This window comes from Lactuca sativa, chromosome 7 (assembly GCF_002870075.4).
Source record: "Lactuca sativa cultivar Salinas chromosome 7, Lsat_Salinas_v11, whole genome shotgun sequence".
NCBI classification, from domain to species: domain Eukaryota; kingdom Viridiplantae; phylum Streptophyta; class Magnoliopsida; order Asterales; family Asteraceae; genus Lactuca; species Lactuca sativa.
This window is the reverse complement of record NC_056629.2, coordinates 135,558,928-135,578,655: the sequence shown is the minus strand read 5'-3', so window position 1 is coordinate 135,578,655 and position 19,728 is coordinate 135,558,928. Positions and strand designations below refer to the sequence as shown.

Sequence of the window (19,728 nt, the reverse complement as noted above, 5' to 3'; positions counted from 1 at the left end):
GGATTTATATGTTGGAAACAATTCAGATCTATGTTTTGGAGCCTTAGATATGATAAAAAGGGCTTAATGCATTCAGATGGTGATTTTCTGGTGAACTCCGCGAGTTAGCTCGGCTTTTCCTGATTTCGCGGATTGTTAGATGAACTCGGCGAGTTGAAGGATAAAACTCGACGAGTTGGGTCAACTCAGGCTGTTGACTTTGGCTTTTTGACCTTAGCCTTTGACCAAGATATTCTAAGGGGTAATTGGGGTAATCAGTCTTATAATTAAGGGAATTATGGGCTTAGTATAAGGCCCATAGGGGGTTGGGCCCAATTTGGAAAAATGGGCCATTAGTGGGCTTTGATGGATCTAGTAGTTTCTAGTATTTTTGGCTTGAGTTGTTAATGGGCCATCGGGATATAAAGTGTTTGGACTAGAAAGAATGGTTGGGTTTTAAGGCACGACCATGGAAGGAGGTTGGTCTAAACTTGGAAAATTGGGCTATTGGTTGATTAGTAGGCCTTTCAGCCTTTCAGATTGTAGTCTGGGTCATGGGTTTGGTCAAGGCTAGGTTGGGGGTAGAGTGGTCATTTTACCCCGAGTATGGAGTTGTGATTATGGATTGGAGTCCAATTGTTAATTGGGTGTATTATTGATATTGTCAATTCAGGAAGTCGTCAGGGCAGCAGCTAGGGATTCTTCCAGTGAGCTTCTGCGGTGCGAGGTGAATCTCCTCACTATATCCATGGGTCGAAGGCACCAATGACGACCTATTATGTGTTATGTGGTATGATAGTTGTTTTGTGATATGTGGTATGCTAGTTGTCTCTATGACACTTGCATGTAAGACCTCGGGGGGGAGCCCGAGGCAATTGGATATCAGACCATGAGGGGGTGCCCATGGCATTCCAGGCAAGGATCATGGGGGGAGCTCATGACATTCTGGATAAAGACCAAGCGGGGGGGGGGGGGGGGGGCATGGAAATTATATGTATGTTGCATGGTATTCTGTGGTTGTATGTTTATGGTATTTTGGGGAACTCACTAAGCTTTGTGCTTACGGTTTTCAGTTTATGTTTTAGGTACTTCAGTTTTCAAATGAAAGAGCTCGGGACGATTGTAGGGTACACACCACATGTTTTCCGCGTATTGTGAATTACTCTAATTTGATAATGTTTCGCTAACAGTTGGTTACCTTGGTTTTATGAAAAAGAAATGTATTAACGATTTATTAATCAAAAAGAAAAAAAATTATGTCATGATTTTTGGGGCGTTACAAGTTGGTATTAGAGCCTTGGTTTGAAGGATTCAGACATACTCTCGAATGCGAATGAACTCAAAATAAGGATTTGGTAAATTTTCAAAGGAAAATTATTTTTAAGAAAAGAGTTTTATAAAATAAGAGAAGGGTATGGTGCATGGAATCAACCGAGCTCAAGTAAGATTTCCCGAAATACCCATACATGTTATCTGTTATGATTTGATTTATGAATCTATGAATCGCATGCTAGTTAGGTCCAAGGATATGCTTAGTTGATGTATGATATAATGTTAGGAGAGAGGCCTTTGTATGTGTATTGTATGAACTGGTAGACTTGCATGGTAGAGTTGATTAGTCAGTAGTAGATTGGACTGATATGTATGATGCTTAGTAGTCTCGAGAGTATTGAATGCTATGTTGTAATGGGAATATCTATTGGTATCAGTAACTGCTAAGTGTATGCTTTAAAAATTGTATACGGTTAGGATCTTATAGGCCTAGAATAATTGATTTGGCCTTATTTCCCGTTCCTTGTCTAGTTGTGGTTCTGGGGTAGAGTTTATTATTCGAAGGTCTATTTGATCCTGTCCTGTGTATAATTTGCATATATAAGGCAGCCGGTAGTAAGGGTGGAATTTCTTACATCAGTAGTGATGGTTAGGGTGAATGAGCTTTGATAGTTCTATAGACTGGTGTGTTACTACACGAATGCTAATTGCTTTGTGCTTTGTGGAACTCTTGGATGATGGGAGTCAGCTACTAAGTGAATATGCCACTATTTATGAGGTGGATGACTAGCATTATGAGGAGTTCTTTAGCAGCTGATGGTAGGGTGAGGTCGGGAACCTAGGTGGGAAGCCTAGGAAGTGCTTCAGCGGGTGTTGTGGTGATGTTTAGCGAAATTTAGTGCATCAATGGAGTAGGCGACTTAGAGGATTCAGGTTGATCCTGGAGGAGAGTATAGTTAAGTGTGAAAGGTAGTATTGGGCCTGTATTACTGAAAACATAGGATCCATACTCGAATCGGGGAAAGTCTTGGAGAATCTAAGAAGCTTGGGGAAGAGGATTCTATAGTATGTTATGATCTTCTGCATGATTGTATTTTAGGTTGGAGATGAGCTCTCAAGGAGGTGGTTGAGGTTCAGGTTCTGGATCAGGTGCGGGTGCTAAGTTGATTAGCGAGCAGTTGCGGGAGTTCATTTCTTTAGAGATTTCTTCCTGTGTTTCAAAGATATTGGATGAGGTCTTGGGCGTGTTCCATGCCGAGGTTATGGCTATCGTTGGAGCTCTCACTCTGTCTTTCCGGGAGTTCCATGCTTGTGGAGCTCTTGCGCTCCATGGGGAGAGGGACCCTACTGTCAGTAGGAGGTGGTTAGCGGATATGGCTAACGCGTTTAGGACAAGTTTCTGCCCCGAAGAGGCGAAGGTTAGATTTGCTTCCCGCCTATTGAAGGATAGGGCACGAGATTGGTAGGAAAAGGTTGGTAGTGAGTTGGGTGATGATGTAGTTGATGATATGACTGATGGGTTTTAAGCAATATATCAATCCTATGGTGTACATGTAAACCCTAATAGCTTTGGATCTAGTTTGTCTAATGAACATGCAATTGATAATCCAAAGCCATAAACCCTAGATCTAATAAATTATAACTGAAATTAGGGTTTAGAACTTACCTTTGATTGTTATATAGCAATAACAATCAATCCTTGGCTTCAGAAAGCTTAGTGCCTCAAGTGCTGCACCTCTAATGGAGTCACAAACACCACTAAGCAATTGGATGAAGGAGAGAAGAGAGGGGAGGCACCAAAAACGTCCATGAAACCCTAAGGATTCAGTCACCAAGTTTTTGGGGCTTAGGGACTCCTTAAATAGGTAGGAAATTAGGGTTATCTAACAAGGAAACCCTAATTTGACTGCTTAAGCCCTAAGGAGTCCATGGATCCCTTCTGGAACATGCCTTGGACGATTTCTACGGGTCTTACCCATATAATTCGTCCAACCTATTATTCCAAGGTGATCCATAGCCCAATTGCAATTATCTTATAATTACAATTCTAATCCCCTAAGTTTAATTAATCTCTTTTAGCCACAAAATTAATTCTTTATTAATTCTTGACTAATATTAATTAAACAATATGATTTCTCATTTAATATATTATTCTCATAATATATTAATAAATCATAATTAAACCTTTCTCTCCTTAATTCATCCTACATATTGCTATGGTGAAGGCAACCCAAAAAGACCATGTTCATAATCGGGTCAAGTACATACCAAAATAGTTATGGACTTAGACATTAATACAACAATGACATGGGATGACTTCTCGACTAGGTTCTGAGCTGAGTTTGCACCAGAAATTGAGGTACATCAGTTGGCACGAGGGTTTCTGGATCTCCGCTAGACTACTGAGACTGTGGCAGAGATCGCTGCCAAGTTTCGGGAGAGGGCTTTATTGGTACCACAATATTCAACAGATGCGGAGATGAAGAAAGTGAGGTATCATGATATGCGGCGGGATGATATCAGGGAGTTTGTGAGTATTTCGGGGTGTGAGACCCTGAATGAAATGATCTCTAGGGCTCGAGAGTGGGAGATTGATTTGGAGCACATTGGGAAGAGGGGTTTGGATAAGGTGCAGACTTTGGAGGGTTCCGGGAAGAGACCCAAGACTTCTGACCAACGTTTGAGAGGCCAGCAGGGCCGAAGTAAGTGCAGCGCGTGCGGGTAACTACACGGTGGAGTTTGTCGTTCCAGGGGTTTGGGCTGCTACAAGTATGGCAAGGTTGGTCACGTCAGCAAAGATTGTCCTTAGGGGGGGCAATCTCGTTATGTTTTCATTGTAATCAAGTAGGCCACAAGAAGGTCGACTGTCCGATGTTGAGGGGAGGAGTAATGAGTGTGACTGCTCTGGCTACTTTGAGGATTACTGATGGATAAGAGGGTATGGAAGGAGCCCTAGTGGATAAGAGATGGGATTTGCAGTGTCAGTTAAGAGAGGTCAGGACTCCAGCAAGTGATGTCGCGGGTATGTATCTTTTGCTTTCTTTCAAGCTTATTCCATATTTGTTGATTGGAATCTTGCATCGGTTTGAGTAAGTGTATCTATGGCTTATTTTTTTTTTCTTATGTTTGGGTTATATCTTCAAGTAAGGTTATATTCCATTTTCATGTCGTGATTTATTAGTGGTTTGTGAAGGATTGTTTCTCTTATAGCGGGTGAAGGGTGTTCTGTGTTATCTTGGTTGTAGTCGGGATCATTTCGGGGGCATTGTGTGAAAGGTTTATGGTTAGGATTCAGCAGGTTAGTTTTCCATTGTCTCCAAGATCTAGTGGTTTTATCCATTATGCTTGGATTGGTTTTTGGAGGTGCCGCGAGAAGTGATTAGTTGGTCTTCATAGTTTGTGCGGTCTTTTGAGTTGGATAGTAGGGATCATTAGCAAGGATAAGTGTTGGTTGTCAGCAAATCGATCATTGGAAAGTAAGAAGTATTGGGAATTCTTCGATTCTTGGGTGTTGTGAGAATTCAGTTGATTAAAGTGGGGGAGAATTGTCCAGGGATTCAGGAGCTGAAGTGGTTTCATAACTAGGATGAGTTTCACATCCCCGTCGGGGAGGAAGGTGACCCAAGTAGTTGTTTGATTCAGGATTGTGTGATTTGGGAGTTTGGGAAACTTACCAACATTGAGATCGTTTTCTTTCAGTGCTTGATAGCAGGCTTTGGGAAACCAGGTTGGGGTTCCAGGCATGGCTCGAGTTCAGCTTGGGTGTTTGGTCGAGTGTGTGCTCGACTCTAGGTGTGTTCGATTTAATAGATTAGGGGTAAGGCAATAGGCCATGATTGTGGTTAGTGTAGAAGTGTTGTAAGACTGCAGGGTGGTCGTAGCATTCACCGGTCCTTGTTCAGTGGTGAGATTGTGGCAACATGTGTTTTGCTTGCGGTTTTTGTTGGATGGTTTAGGCCAGCGTAGGTCATTTCGCAAGGCAGTAGGAGGGCCATAATATGTTTGGAATCAGGTTATGGTACGTCATGGGAGACCGGGTATGAGGAAGGACTACAGTTGGTCCTGTAGCATTCAGTTTAGCATCGGGCTAGTGTCGAGATGGGTTGGGTAGTTTTTGCCTGAAGTCACGAGGGGAGACTGTGTGGGAGTCTTTTGGCTCAGCAACCGGGATGGAACCCGGTATTTCAGATGATTGGCTGAAGATTTGGGACTAGGGAGGTCTCGGTGGATTTTGGAAAGCAGCTAGGAGGCAGCATGCTGTTTCGGACAGTTTCAGTGTTTCGGGCAGCTTCAATGTCTCAGGCGGTATTAGTGTTTAGGGATTTCATGTATAGGTGAAGTAATTGGGTGATTGGGAAATGCTAAGTCACTCGCAGCGGGATTAAATAATCTCAGAGTAATTCATATGACCATGTTGTCCAGCCCTCGTCTGAGTCTAACCGTTGCAGGGATGAATCTTCTACTCAAAGGATTACTTGAGCTTATGTCGGGAATAAGTGTTCTGTAGCTGTATAATGCCAGTGATTTTGTTTCCCTTTTGAAGCAGTAATGTGTTTAGAGATTGGAAGCATTTTGTTTGGTGTGAAACTCTATGAGGTTGGCTCAGTGGCGATTCAGCATGGGAGGTCTGACAGGGAGTCAGACCATTGAGACTTAGGTTTCATACTTCAGGTGAGATAGGATTGGTTTTATTTGAGCGATTGAGGATTTGTTTTCATTAGGATTGAAGAACTATTCTAGGGATGGTTTCAGTAGTTTCGGATAGACCGTTGTTGATAAGGGTTGGAAGTTTTATGTTCGGTTTGTTTCTCGTCAAAAGTATGGCATGGAGTTGTTTCAGCATGGGCGGTCTTTCGGAGAGTCAAACCATAATAGATTTTAGGTCTTAGAAAGGTAGGAGTGGTTTGCAAGGACTGAAGGATTGATTGTGGTTTTCAGATGGAAGTTTCAATTGGGTTTCCAGGTGTCTTGGGGAGATTGTCTTATGTGTAAAATTTTCGATTGTGTTTCTCGGGTTGTTGTTTTGATAAGAGTGTTAATAAGGAGTGATTTCGAGGACAAAATCTAATTTAAGTGGGGAGAGTTGTAACGTCCAGAATCTAGAAGATCAATTGTGTTATAAATCTTTTTTTAAAGACCAACTCGTCGAGTTGATAGTGGGCGACTCGATGTGTTGGAAGCTTTTGGAAAACACGTTTTTAAGGACCAACTCGTCGAGTTGGTGGAGGGAACTCGATGAGTTGGAAACTGTTTGAGAAAACCCTAATTTCTAGGGTTCTAGCCATATAAATATGTCATTATGTCCCATACGCTAGCCTCCTTAGCCCAGAAACCCTAAAACCTAACCCTTATCATGTAACACCGTAAAAATTAAAACAATTTTTCGCATTTTCAAACACATTAATTAATAAAATGTCATTGTATCATATCTTGTTTCACAAAACATTCCTCAAGATCGAAATACATAAAATCCTGTGTGTGTGAGTACGAATCATGTCGGCGCCTTCCCGCGTTCATCACTGGTACCTGAAACACATAACACATAACACTGTAAGCATAAAGCTTAGTGAGTTCCCCAAAATACCACTCTAACACATATTAGCCACTCGAGGCTATAACTCTGTTTGACCCTCTGGTCAATGTGTCTTAGTGGGACCCTCCAGTCCCAACTCTCTGTGGGCCCTCTGGCCCTAACTCTGTGGACCCAAAGGTCCTAACTCTATGGACCCACTGGTCCTAACTCTATAAACTCTGAATCATGCATATCACATATTACAATATTCATAACACATAAATAGCATGCAATACACTGGCACCTAACTCTGAAATACACTGTCACATACTCTAGTAAAGTATAGTGAGAAGACTCACCTCTGGTAACTTAGTAAATCTCTGACTCGGTAAACGCTGGTCTAGCCTCCGCCTAATCACATGAAATAAATACCCTATTTAATATAACTCTCAAAGGCTAGACTATGTCCTCTTATGACACTCTCAGAAGGGTAAAAGACCATTTTACCCCTCTCATAACTCAAAAGGCTCCACAATAGACCATACCCAAAAAGTCAACCAAAAGTCAACTTTCTGGGTTACGCTGAGCGTACCCGACTGCCTCTCAGAATCGGGGAACGCCACCCAGTACGCGGCGCGTACTGGGATTACACCCAATGTACTCCCCTGCTTCAGCCCTTTAGCTCTTGAGGTCTTAAACAGTTAAGACCCACATCCAACTTCTAGATCTGACCACTTCTAAGCCTCTTAATCCATAAAGTTGATGACTTTAAGCCTTTGCATGGCTGAACAAGTCACCAACTCCCATAATATTCCATTCTCTAACTCTAGAAGGCTTATTACTCAAGTATGACCTCATATTAACAACCAAGATGGAAACTTTATGGATCTAAACCACTAATACCACTGAAAGGGACAAATCTCGGACCATGGAGCACCTTACACTCATAAAGTCTCCACCTTTGGGGGTTTTAACCCTAGAAATGGCACATGCAACAACAAACCAAAAGAAGAGGAAAGTTTTGAACTTTATACCTCTAAGTGTAGCCCCTTTCTCTGTAGATCTCAGATCCAAACTTGCACTTCAAGCTTTAGCCTCCAAAAGCTCCTGTCCTTCTTCTCCACTAAGTCACCAATGCACTATTAGCTCCAACAATACTCACACACTCACAAAGAACGATGGGAGGCTCTCTCTTAGGGTTTCATTCATTGATATGGAGGGTGAGAAATGAGCCTTGGCACCCTTTAAATAGTGTACAAGTCAGATTAGGGTTTTGCACCTGGGCCGGGTACGCCCGGCATAACTCTGGGTACGCCCAGCATACCTTGGCGACTCGCGTCCAAAATAAGCGCATGAGTACGCGCAACGTACTCCCAAGTACGCCCAGCGTACTCATTTGCCACATATTTCCTCTAAAGGGTTAAACTTGACAACAAGAGAAAAGAAAGAGGATTGAATAGTTGTACCTGAATCTTGGGATGTTACATATCATCTTTGTGTATGTTATTGACCTTGTGAAGATCATTTTTGTAGGATTGGAGCATTGGAAAGAAAATGTGGAAGTTGGTGAAGGAGAGTTAGTGAAGCTTGAGCTTGAAGATCCAAAACATCATCATCATTTAGCAATCATTTAAGGTATACTGTATTGAACTTGGTGGTTATTAGTTTAGATCTCTCTTGGTTTAGATTCATGGACCTTTTTGGTCCCAATGGCAAAGTACGATGAATTCTCATGGTTGTGAAGCTTGGAATTGCCATTCTCAGTGTCATTTGATCCCTTGAGTCATAAAGTGGTCATGTTTTGGATTGAAATTCTTCCATGTTTGAGAAAAGGCCATTTCCATGGAAGTAGGTTGTTATATCCTGAGTTTAGATCCATTTGAGGCTTGCAAAGCCATCAAGATGTCGACTTTATGGATTTGTATATTGGAAGCATTTCAGATCTTTGTTTTGGAGCCTTAGATATGATAAAAAAAAGGGCTTAATGCATCAACATGGTGATTTTCTGGTGAACTCAAACTCGGTGAGTTGGCTCGGCTTTTCCCGATTCGTGGATTGTTAGATGAACTCGGCGAGTTGAAGGATAAAACTCGACGAGTTAGGTCAACTCAGGTTGTTGACTTTGACTTTTTGACCTTAGCCTTTGACCAAGATATTCTAAGGGGTAATTAGGGTAATCAGTCTTATAATTAAGGGGATTTTAGGCTTAGTATAAGGCCTATAGGGGGTTGGGCTCAATTCGGAAAATTGCGCCGTTAGTGGGCTTTGATGGATCTAGTAGTTTATGGTATTTTAAGCTTAAGTTGTTAATGGGCCATCGGGATACAAAGTGTTTGGACTAGAAAGAATGGTTTGGCCTTAAGGCAGGGCTATATAAGGAGGTTGGGCCCAACTTGGAAAATTGGGCCATTAGTTGATTAGTAGGCCTTTAGGGCTTTCGGATTGTAGTCTGGGTCATGGGCTTGGTCAAGGCTAGGTTGGGGGTAAAGTGGTCATTTTACCCCGGGATGGAGTTGTGGTAATGGATTGGAGTCCAATTGTTAATTGGGTGTATTATTGATATTGCTAGTTCAGGAAGCCGTCAGGGCAGCAACTAGGGATTCTTCCAGTGAGTTGCTGCGGTGTGAGGTGAGTCTCCTCACTATATCCATGGGTCGGAGGCACCAATGCCGACCCATTATGTGTTATGTGGTATGATAATTGTTTTGTGATATGTGGCATGCTAGTTGTCTCTATGATACTTGCATGGAAGACCTCGTGGGGAGCCCGAGGTAGTTGTATATCAGACCATGAGGGGGTGCCGATGACATTCCAGGCAAAGACCATGGGGGAGCCCATGACATTTCGGATAAAGACCATGCAGGGGAGCCCATGACAATTATATGTATGTTGCATGGTATTATGTGGTTGTATGTTTATGGTATTTTGGGGAACTCACTAAGCTTTATGCTTATAGTCACTAAGCTTTGTGCTTATAGTTTTCACTTTATGTTTCAGGTACTCCAGCTTTCAAATGAAAGAGCTCAGGACGATTGTAGGGCATACACCACATGTTTCCGCATCCTGTGAATTACTCCGATTTGATAATGTTTCGCTAACTCTTGGTTACCTTGGTTTCATGAAAAAGAAATGTATTAACGATTTATTAATAAAAAAGAATAAAATTTTATGTCATGATATTTGGGGCGTTACATGTGGAGTGCACATTTTGTTTAAATTTGTCTTTGTTGAAAATATACTGCTATTTAGGAGCAAAGCCACTGAACTGACGGGGGTCCGGGAGCAGCGCCCCTAAGAGCGGGGTCTAATGGGCAGAGCCCTGACGGAAGTTTTTTATGTGTTATGTTGGTATATAAAAAATGCCTCAAAAATACGGTTTTTTGGAATAAACTCGGTTTTGGGATCCTAGTTCTAGACATGTTTTTTAAGTTAGTCTATGACATGTTATGTGACAGTTTTTGGACAGGAAGTTGCATTCCTTGTAATTACCATATGCAGTTTTACGACAGAAAGTTGGTTTCCTATTATATTATCAATTTCGAAATCATTTGGGTACAGACTTTTCATAACATCTTCTACATTTTCTTTTCTTACAAACAGTGATTTTATCCTATTTGAAGTTTTTGAGTGTAACTTCGAAATGCTTTAAACTGAAAGTAATTCACAACTCTCGTTGATCCAAACATTCTATACCTCGGTTTTCTAACATCAGATTTGTTGTTTGTTTGGCAAAAAAAAACGCAAATTTTTTAAAGAAACTAGTTTTGTGAAAAAAAATTGCAAAAGTAAAAATAAATTTTTGGAAGAAAAGCAAGATTATCAAGGATATATCATAAATTAGCAAAACTAGGGTTTTTTTGCAAGGATAATATTTCGTGATAGATACTAAAAAGATAGACATTCATGATATGTGATCTCACATTTTTTTCATTTACTAGATTATCCCTAACTAATATTCAATTAAGATTATGAGAGAGATATGATTAATGATTTGGCTTAACATGTAGAGTTAATTTGTAGGATCAACATGTGAATTTTACTCTCATTATAGTCGACCACCTTCCACCATGGATAGTTTTTGGTCTCGAAATCTCCTTTAAGATTTACTATTTAGGTTAGGGTTACAAATTAAGGATTAGAATTGATTGCAAGGATTACGAATGATTAATATTATTTTAAGATCAACCAATGTGAATTTATGATCCTTCGATATCATGTGTTGTTAGAAAGGCGTCCATTAGCCAATGGTTACAAGTTCAGTTGACCATTCTAAAAATACATATTTGTTGAGTTGTGGAAAATGTTGAAGATTCAAGTCACCTTTCGAAAAAAACACTTAAGTTGTGGAGACTACTCTATATATAAAATCTCAATGTAATTGTAAACTTCATACTTAAACTAATAATAAACCTCTCTAGGACACTTTTCATGGTAGTTCTTTGTGAACCATGAATCACTATACTCTTTATTTAGTCGTTAGGGCATTCTCCCATTCATTATTTACATGAATATCTCTCAAGTATAACCTTTCGTGTAAAATCTGTACAAACTCTAAAAAAAAAAAAAAAAAAAAAAAAAAACTTGTTTCTCTTCAAATCATTTCTCATTCTCATAACTTGAAGTCCCGAATCCTGATCAAAATTGCATAGAACAATAGGGCACATCGGAAACTTTAGTGAAGTAACAATTCCCTTTGATCATTTTTGTAATTTTCATGATACCCCCTTTTACTATACTTGTTGTCAAAACGAGCCCTTCTCACAGCGTGTTGAATATGTTTTTCATGCTCTTTGAGCATTTCTTCCATATTGCCACCAGGTGGAAGTAATGGCCCAGAGTAATGGATCCGGGTTTCCTTTGGAGCATATCCCTGTCATCAAAACAAATTCAACTAATCAAATCCTCTTGCTTACTTACTATAGGTGAAAAAAATGAGGGTTGTTATGTTATTATGGCTTTAGAATGTCTTAATTTTAACCTAATAAGAATAATATTACACTTTTTACCCTCTTACTTATGGTTAAATACCAATAGGTCTCCCATGTAACATGATGCATGATCTCGATCCCTGTCACATTGTACAAACATGTTTTATATACAAGCTTGTATACCCCACGTACATGTACTTATTACTTAATCACTATTCCTTATATTCATAGCATAAATACACATATACATAACATAGGGTTCATGTTCAAATGAGATCTGCAAAAAAGTTGAGAATTGTGAGAGAAGTGATCTCATCCCTCGATCAAAATAATCAAATGTTGTAATATTTTCCCAAAACAAGGGTTCGATTTTCAAAGAATGTTCCTTAATCGATGTGTAATAATATCAAAAGTCTCAAATCAGGGCTTTCGGATTTAAAATGATCAAACCTTTGTGTAATTGTGTAATTCTCATTTGAACCTAACCCTAGTTACATATTAATGTATATACATACATATATAAACATGCGATTTGATAGAAGGAAGATGTTTTAGATACCTTTCCAGGGGGATTTTCACGCTTCTTGCAAGATGATTCAGCATTGTGTAATTGGTGATACTTTCCTGAATGTGAATTTGAGAATTTGGATAAATTGGATCCCTTGTGGTGTTTATTATAATAATCGACATTATCTGTATCTTCAGGACTGTTTTTAACATTACTACTATGATGAGGTTTTTGATGATGATGTTGTTGTTGTTCTCTTGCATAGGGTGCTGGAAAAGGTCTTGATTTTATTCTATCTTTTCTAGAAGATTCTGATCCTCGTGCTTTTGTAGAACCGAATTTGTTCCTATCAACCAAAAAAAAAAAAAAAAATCAAAATGGATCTTCATCTGTTTGGTTAAATGAAATGAAATGATATTTACCTTCTTTTTTCATCATTTCGTAGCTTGACATCATATTCTTTACTTGGAGGGTATTTTGGTAAACTTGAAGGATCACATGGAAGTGGCTTGGTTGTAAAGAACTACATTGAATATTAAATAAAACATTATATAAAAATCCGAGTAAACTACATTTTGGTGAGAGGGAGAAAAAACATTGTCCAAAAAGAGAAAGAAAAAAGATTCATTTTTGGACTGAAACCGAAAAATCAAGTAAACAGAGGGATGAAAATTGTAGTTTAGTGAAGATTTTAGGTCAAAGTGGTCAACTGTACCTCACTCTGTAGTGCAGAAGAAGTGGATCCACGATTATTGGGTTCAACTGCAAGAAGGGAATCCAAAAGATTCAAAGCAGATGGAGGCAAGTCTTTAAATGTGTCTCCCAAACATCGTTTATAAGGATGTTTTGGTTTAAAAATAGTCGCATGAGGCAGCTTTGATTTTCTCCAATATTCTTCACACGGTGAACCACAAAGTTTAAATATTTTATGCATTTGTTCCACCTGTAAATAGTTTACACAAATCACCAAAACCAAAAAATAAAAGACATTACTTGTTACGATATTATATCATATATTGATATTAAACTGTTACGTATAAGTAAGTACGAAAATTAATCTTTATGTTTAAAATTTATTTACTAATATGCAGTAGCAATATGTTTTAATTTTTATGTTTCAAAATTGTTTAGATGGTTATTTTAATATTAAGATAACAAATTGTATTCGAATGGTTTGATTATAATTGTTTCATAATATAATTTATAAAGTTATTGTAACAAAGGAGGTGGGTCTAATATGTAAAAAAAAAAAAAAAAACTATTAAACAAGGGTTGTTTTAGAAAGAAAAAAAAATACATATACCCAAAATATTATTTTTGGTGTTAAAAATTGTGTAGTGGATTGGAAAGCAATTACTGTTTGTACCAAATATTACACCATTTCTATGATTTTGGTACAAAATATGGTGTGTTGGGAATTGAAAAGGGAGATGAAATGTCTAAAATACCCTTCAAAAGTGAGAATGTAATGAATAAAAATTACCTCTGTCCTTCCGGGCATTATGGGCTTGCCAACAAAAAGTTCTGCAAGAATGCAACCAGCACTCCACAAGTCAACACCAACTCCATAATCGGTAGCACCAAGTAAAAGCTCAGGAGGTCGATACCACAGAGTAACAACTCGACTTGTTAATGGCTGTTTATTATTTTGATTGATGCAAAAAGAAGTCGCTAACCCAAAATCACCAATTTTAAGATTCCCATTGTTGTCGATTAAAAGATTTGATCCCTTAATGTCACGATGGAGAACCCCACGATTATGACAATGTTCAAGCCCACGAAGCAACTGCTGCATGTAACATTTTATCTGCAAGAATGATTTCATTTATTGATTTCTGTCTACCGAATTATATAATTTGCTATTTCTTGTACTCAAATAGTATAAGATACCTGTGATTCAGTAAGTTCAATCATTGGGGAAGCTGAAAGCCCAGCAAGATCATGCTCCATGTACTCAAACACAAGATAAAGATTATCTGACATTCTTGATGTGACTAAACCTTCAAGCTTCATCACATTTGGATGATCCAGCTTACGAAGAACATTTATCTCTCTAGCCATAAACCGAACACTTTCTGGATCTTTGTTTAAAAATCTTACTTTCTTTAGTGCAACGATTTTCCCAGTTTCAAGGTCACGTGCTCTGTACACACTGCTGTATGTCCCCTGTCCAATCTGCAATAAACCAACCATATAAGATAAAAGAATGTATTCTTTAACTCTTTTCAGGGATAATTTAAAGTAAAGAAGAGAAGAGAGAAGGGTTTCAGAATTCAGACCTTGTCCATTTTCTGAAAAGACTCTGCTTTTCTTGGTAACAACCCTTTAATTGCATCCCCTGCTACAGCAGTCAGCCATGGTGGCCATCCACCAGCAGCTTGCACTTCATCAACTCCATATCTGATGCTATATATTTTGTAATTTCCAGGCTGATGTACATGTACTCCTCCTCCATTTCCCTCAATAATCTTCTCGGGTCTTTGAATTAATTGCATGTTGGACTTCTGAGAGGCTACATCCTTCTTCTCACCATCATCATCATCCCACAATGTTAGTGCTGAAGCTGCTACATTTTCTTCATTACCCTCTGGTATAAGTCGAGTAGTAGCACTAGCACCATTGCAACCATTATCAACCTCCACCACTACTTCACCCCTTCTTGAAGATCTAAACCACCGTTTTGATGATTTCTTAGGGTGTTTGTGTGAATACTGGTTAGGTGAAACTCCTTTCGAGCACATGCATCCCATGATAACTCGAATTTGTAGTTTCCTGTTTCCGAACAGGAAACTTGATTTCACTTCAGACCCGATACCATACGCAAATTCTAATTAGTTTGGAACTACGTCTGTGATCCCATAGGCATTCTCCTAAGAACCAATTAAGTCATTTAGATCAAATGTATACATGAATCTCTAAATGAAAAGGTGATTCATACCTTGAAACCCCCAAAGTTCCCAATTCCATAATGAATGTTTAAAGTGGAACAGCTTGAATCGTTAATCCTTCCGATCAAAACCCTAGATTCACTAAAATGAACCAACAGATATGAACCTACACATAACGCTTCGAGATCCCCAATTCCAAAGATATTTCAATCATAACGTGGACGACGCATTGGATGGAAATCCAAGTGAAACCCGGATCAGACAAAAAAATTGAAGAAATGTTGAAATTCAGACGAATGATGGAGAATTACGAGGTTGCAGAGGGGATGACCCGGAAAATTCTACAAATTCAATGGGTCAAAACTCAAAAAACTAAAATTGAGAAAATTGAGAAATCCCCGACACAATTTCATCATAAATCGTGATAAAAAAGACCTGAAATGGAGCGATTCAGATTAAAGCGTTGAGTTCGAGGAAAAGCGAAGGAGCGATTCTCGGATCTGTGAGAAAAAAAAAACCTTGAAATGCGAGTGAGTGATTGGTATAGCAGTGTGCAAATGAATGAATATCGCTGTGTGTGTACTAGTGAAGGTGAAGGAAGGTTTATGCATGGGGGTTTCAATGTGTAGGGACCTGTACACGCGTCAAAATTCTGTAGCTTTTCCCTCAAAATTCCCTGTTTCACGAGTTTTTAATCCATGTAAAGCGTTATACATGCAATGCTCGAACAATTGCTTTTGATCAATGTTTATTTTATTGTTTTTATCATTTTTATTTAAAACATGGGTAAATTACGCGTAAAATTTATATTTCCATATCAACTTGTGTTTAAAAAAGCATGTTTTCTAGATTAAACCTGTATTAAAGCTTATATTGTTTGACGTTTTGGGATCATGAACAAATTATGTGTGTTAAGTCTTAAAACTAATAAATTCAAAAAATAATATAGGAATATACATTCCGTGGTTTTATATTATTTAAGCTCATAATATAACAACGACGGATGTTATCATCAGGGCCGGTCCAGACGGTGGGCAACCCGGACGATCGCCCAGGGCCCACGTCTCCAGGGGACCAAATTTTTTGGGATATGTAGTGTATATATACAAAAAAAATTAATACCTAAATGATTTTTTGGGTCTAAAGTTGGTTCAAACTCAAATTAGCTTAAAAGATAAATAATTTGGCTTGCTTGTTATTGCTAATTGTACGCATTTATAGTGAAAAATAAATGATATTTTTTTTAATCTTTATGATATTTGTCTTTTAAGGGGCCCTTTTTTCCTTTTCGCCCCGGGCCCCATATACGTTTGGACCGGCCCTGGTTCTCATTCGAATAGAATATTCGGGCTGATTTTGATATTTTGGAGGTTCTATCCAATTTATTAAATTTACTCACTAAACATAAGAACGGGCTTCAATTCACAAATGAAACTAACAAAACTAGGTCTCAAAGTAATCCACCTTGTCTCCGCAATATACCTTTCCTTTGTCTACATGTATAAGAAAGAAATAAGTAGCTAAAATACAACGAAACAAAATCAAAGTGACTTATTAATGCATCAAGAAAAATTAACGTACCTGTAAAACTTTGAAAATGTTATGTTCCTCAGGTGTTGCTTCATACAGTAGTGATACAACTATGACTTTAGAGTCTAAACGTACATTCATACAAGCCACCCATCCATATCGAACACCATCTTTTTCCGAGTCTCCCCTTGTAATGGAGATTGACAATGTTAATGGTTGTATTAAGTTATTTCCTAAAAGAACTCCGTATAGAAGAGGGGGTTTGAGAGCACAACATATTTTGGATGCTCTATCTGGAGAGGGGTTTGTTGTAGCCATATATATCTTACGTGCAATCATTGCAATGGTTAATTTGTGGTTAGAGGGAATATGTCCGTTGAGCTTGGCAAAATTTGTAACGGACACTCTATGGAGGCATTTAGTTTCCAAGGTTGCCATGAAAGGTGTTGGTAACAAAATTTCAAAGTATGTTAACGATTTTAATTTGGGGTAGGCATGTCGGTTGGCGCTGAGGGCATATACATACTCTTTCTAGCCTTACTATAGGAGGAAGATTAATCAACATCCTACTTGATTATTATACGTGGAATATATCTCATGTTCATGACTCTAATTCATTACTTAGGTTTAAGATCTGATATTGAATTTTGGTAGTTGATGGATTTTCCAGAAACCATCAAGAAGAACTCATCAATGAGAGATTTCATATTGCTCATGTTATAGATGATTCCTACCATATATGCGAACAATTTTTGTTTATAAATAGCCATTAATCATGTTAAAAAATTCCTTGTTAAAACTAGTGCCAACTATTGCTATATTAGGCTATGGTTCTAGAGCCGTTTCAAGTTCCATGTTCCTCCTACTTGTTTTGTCATTAGAAGCTTGTTTTCTGATAACTTAGCTTTTATCAGAGGGTTTGTATAAATAATCTAAGTAACATTTTAGAGTATTCAACAAGTATGTAATTAGTAGATTTTAGGTTTAGAAACTTTAGTCTAGCATAAGCTTTAAATCCTCAAAACTTTAAGTAAGATAAGGATAGAGCCTTTACATACAAAATCTTATATATTTTTTTAATCTATTTATCAGTTGGTGTATATATACAAAGTACAAGTAATAATGATTAAGGTATAATCCCCAAATGAATAAAGAAAGATAATTTCTACTGATTAGAAAATAAACCATATCTAGTAAGGTTTAATTCATTCTATATTATCCTCAAGGCTTTAGATAGTTTTATTGGTTTTTATCTCAACTTTGTATTAGAAAACTTCAGCAAAGATTTCACAAATATGTTTTAAGATGTAAAATATAATTATAAATACAATAGTTGTTAATAAAGTTGATTTGGAATCCTCTACTAAATCTCGGACATTCATTAGAAAGGAAGTCATACATCACCATGCATAGTCCCTTAATAATTATTTTCTCTTAAGTTTAGTGAAAATATCATTCATATTCTTTTATATATAAATAAGATTCACATATATCAAATAAACTACATTTGCCTTCAAAAATCAATTTCTTGATGTTGAAATATGTGAATATCATTTATATAATAAAGATGATAATGTCTTAGATAAGTTTGATTTGAAAGAAGTTTAAGTCCAAAGTGTTTTCATATATAACTTTTTATTTAGAAAACATTTATATTTACTTTATAATACTATTAAGAGATATAGTTCTCAAAAATAGAATTCTAATCATTACAAATATGAAGGTAATCGTTATAAAAAACGATTTAAGCAAATACATCTGATTTTAATAAATTAACTAAGACATATATTTAGACAAGCTAAATTTAAAACATACAATTTTCCAAAATAAATATTATTTTACAATACAGTACATTATGTTCTAAGTATAATTAATATGATGCATGGTAGCGATCTGGGCAGTTAATATCAGCGCTATCCAGGTGCTATCCAGGTGGGATATCGGTTATCGGCCCTTTTAAAAATATCGGTATCAAATATCGGCCCAGAATATCAGAACCGCAAATATCGGCGATAACTACCGATATTTTACCGCTATTTTTGAATCCTAAATATCGGTTATATCACCGATTTTCCAGAAATTCTGTTTTCGGGCCAAATTTGTGGATAAGCCCATAAACTTTGATTTTTTTGGAATTAATACTCATAAATCATGAGCCCAAACGACTAAAGTCTACTTTTGACCCCAAATTCCCAATCGACAATCGTATACCTAGCTTTTCATCGGATTGTCTTTGTTCGTATTCAACCCCAGACGACAGTGAGTTGCGAGTTGCGACTTCAACACTGATTTGTGATTCTTGTTCCATTATTCTTCTTTGGTTGTCCCATTATTCTTCTTCGGTTCTTTAACTGTTAAGCAGCACATGAGCTACGGTTCTTCGTCTTCAACAACTATTGTTCTCCGTCTTCAACAGGTAACTTCGCTTCTTTGGTTCTTCCACTATTAAGCTTCAAAATTCGAATTGGCCCAAACTTGTTTATCTTCAGCTACTATTGTTCCATTAACTGAAGTTATTTTTGGCCGTGATACTATTAGCTTCGAATGAATCTCATGTTGCCTAAATTTTTATCTTTCTTTTCGATTCTGTTTGTATCCTTGTCTTCAATATGTTGTATATTTTTCATTTTTTTCTTAACTTGGCTGTTAGTTGTTATTGTTAACCCATGGATTCATGGTTTTAAATATTAACTGATCATGCATTTTAGATATTGTCATATTGTACTTAAGTGTTAACTATTAAGTTGCTAGTTGCTATAACTTAGAAGTTTCTTTGATGTTGTATTTGTGTTAAATATACAACTTCTATTTTACATATCTTGGTTGTTAGTTGTTAGTTTTTATTGTTACAGGATCATGTTATTGTAAAAGTCTAAGTTTGTAACAAGTGCTTTATTCTTAAACTATCTTGTTGTTTTGTTACCTTGTTACTGATCATGCTTTTTGCAACAGCTTTGATGATGGATGGTCCATCCTCACATGCATCTGTAAACCCTACAAACACAAACAATAATACAATATCGTCTGATGCCGGAACTGGGACAAAATGTTTGAATGGAGATATGGCATGGGAATGGGGAGAGTGGAGAGATCCTACAAAAAAACAAAGCA

General features: G+C 37.6%; 1 protein-coding gene and 1 long non-coding RNA gene across 3 annotated transcripts; one reads left to right on the top strand and one right to left on the bottom strand.

The window, feature by feature from the left end:
- The first annotated feature begins 3,042 nt into the window (after nt 1-3,042).
- On the top strand, nt 3,043-9,937 carry LOC128127041 (uncharacterized). The gene is made up of 2 exons (XR_008225092.1): nt 3,043-8,398; nt 9,761-9,937. It is a non-coding gene; the product is annotated as an uncharacterized LOC128127041 (long non-coding RNA).
- A 1,160-nt stretch (nt 9,938-11,097) lies between these two features.
- LOC111911135 (probable serine/threonine-protein kinase At1g09600) lies at nt 11,098-15,897 on the bottom strand. Of its 2 annotated transcripts, none has more exons than XM_023906936.3 (9): nt 15,523-15,897; nt 15,138-15,428; nt 14,479-15,069; nt 14,090-14,374; nt 13,683-14,006; nt 12,915-13,142; nt 12,622-12,722; nt 12,251-12,545; nt 11,098-11,633 (listed from the first exon to the last, which is right to left on the bottom strand). In XM_023906936.3, the coding sequence occupies exons 3-9, from the start codon at nt 14,947-14,949 to the stop codon at nt 11,436-11,438; spliced, it is 1,902 nt and encodes a 633-aa protein (XP_023762704.1). In that variant the 5' UTR covers nt 14,950-15,069; nt 15,138-15,428; nt 15,523-15,897; the 3' UTR covers nt 11,098-11,435. The 2 variants fall into 2 exon arrangements, with proteins under 2 accessions (XP_023762704.1, XP_023762716.1); XM_023906948.3 differs by adding an exon at nt 11,778-11,831 and having other exon boundaries at nt 11,500-11,633; nt 15,138-15,897.
- Nucleotides 15,898-19,728: the final 3,831 nt, after the last annotated feature.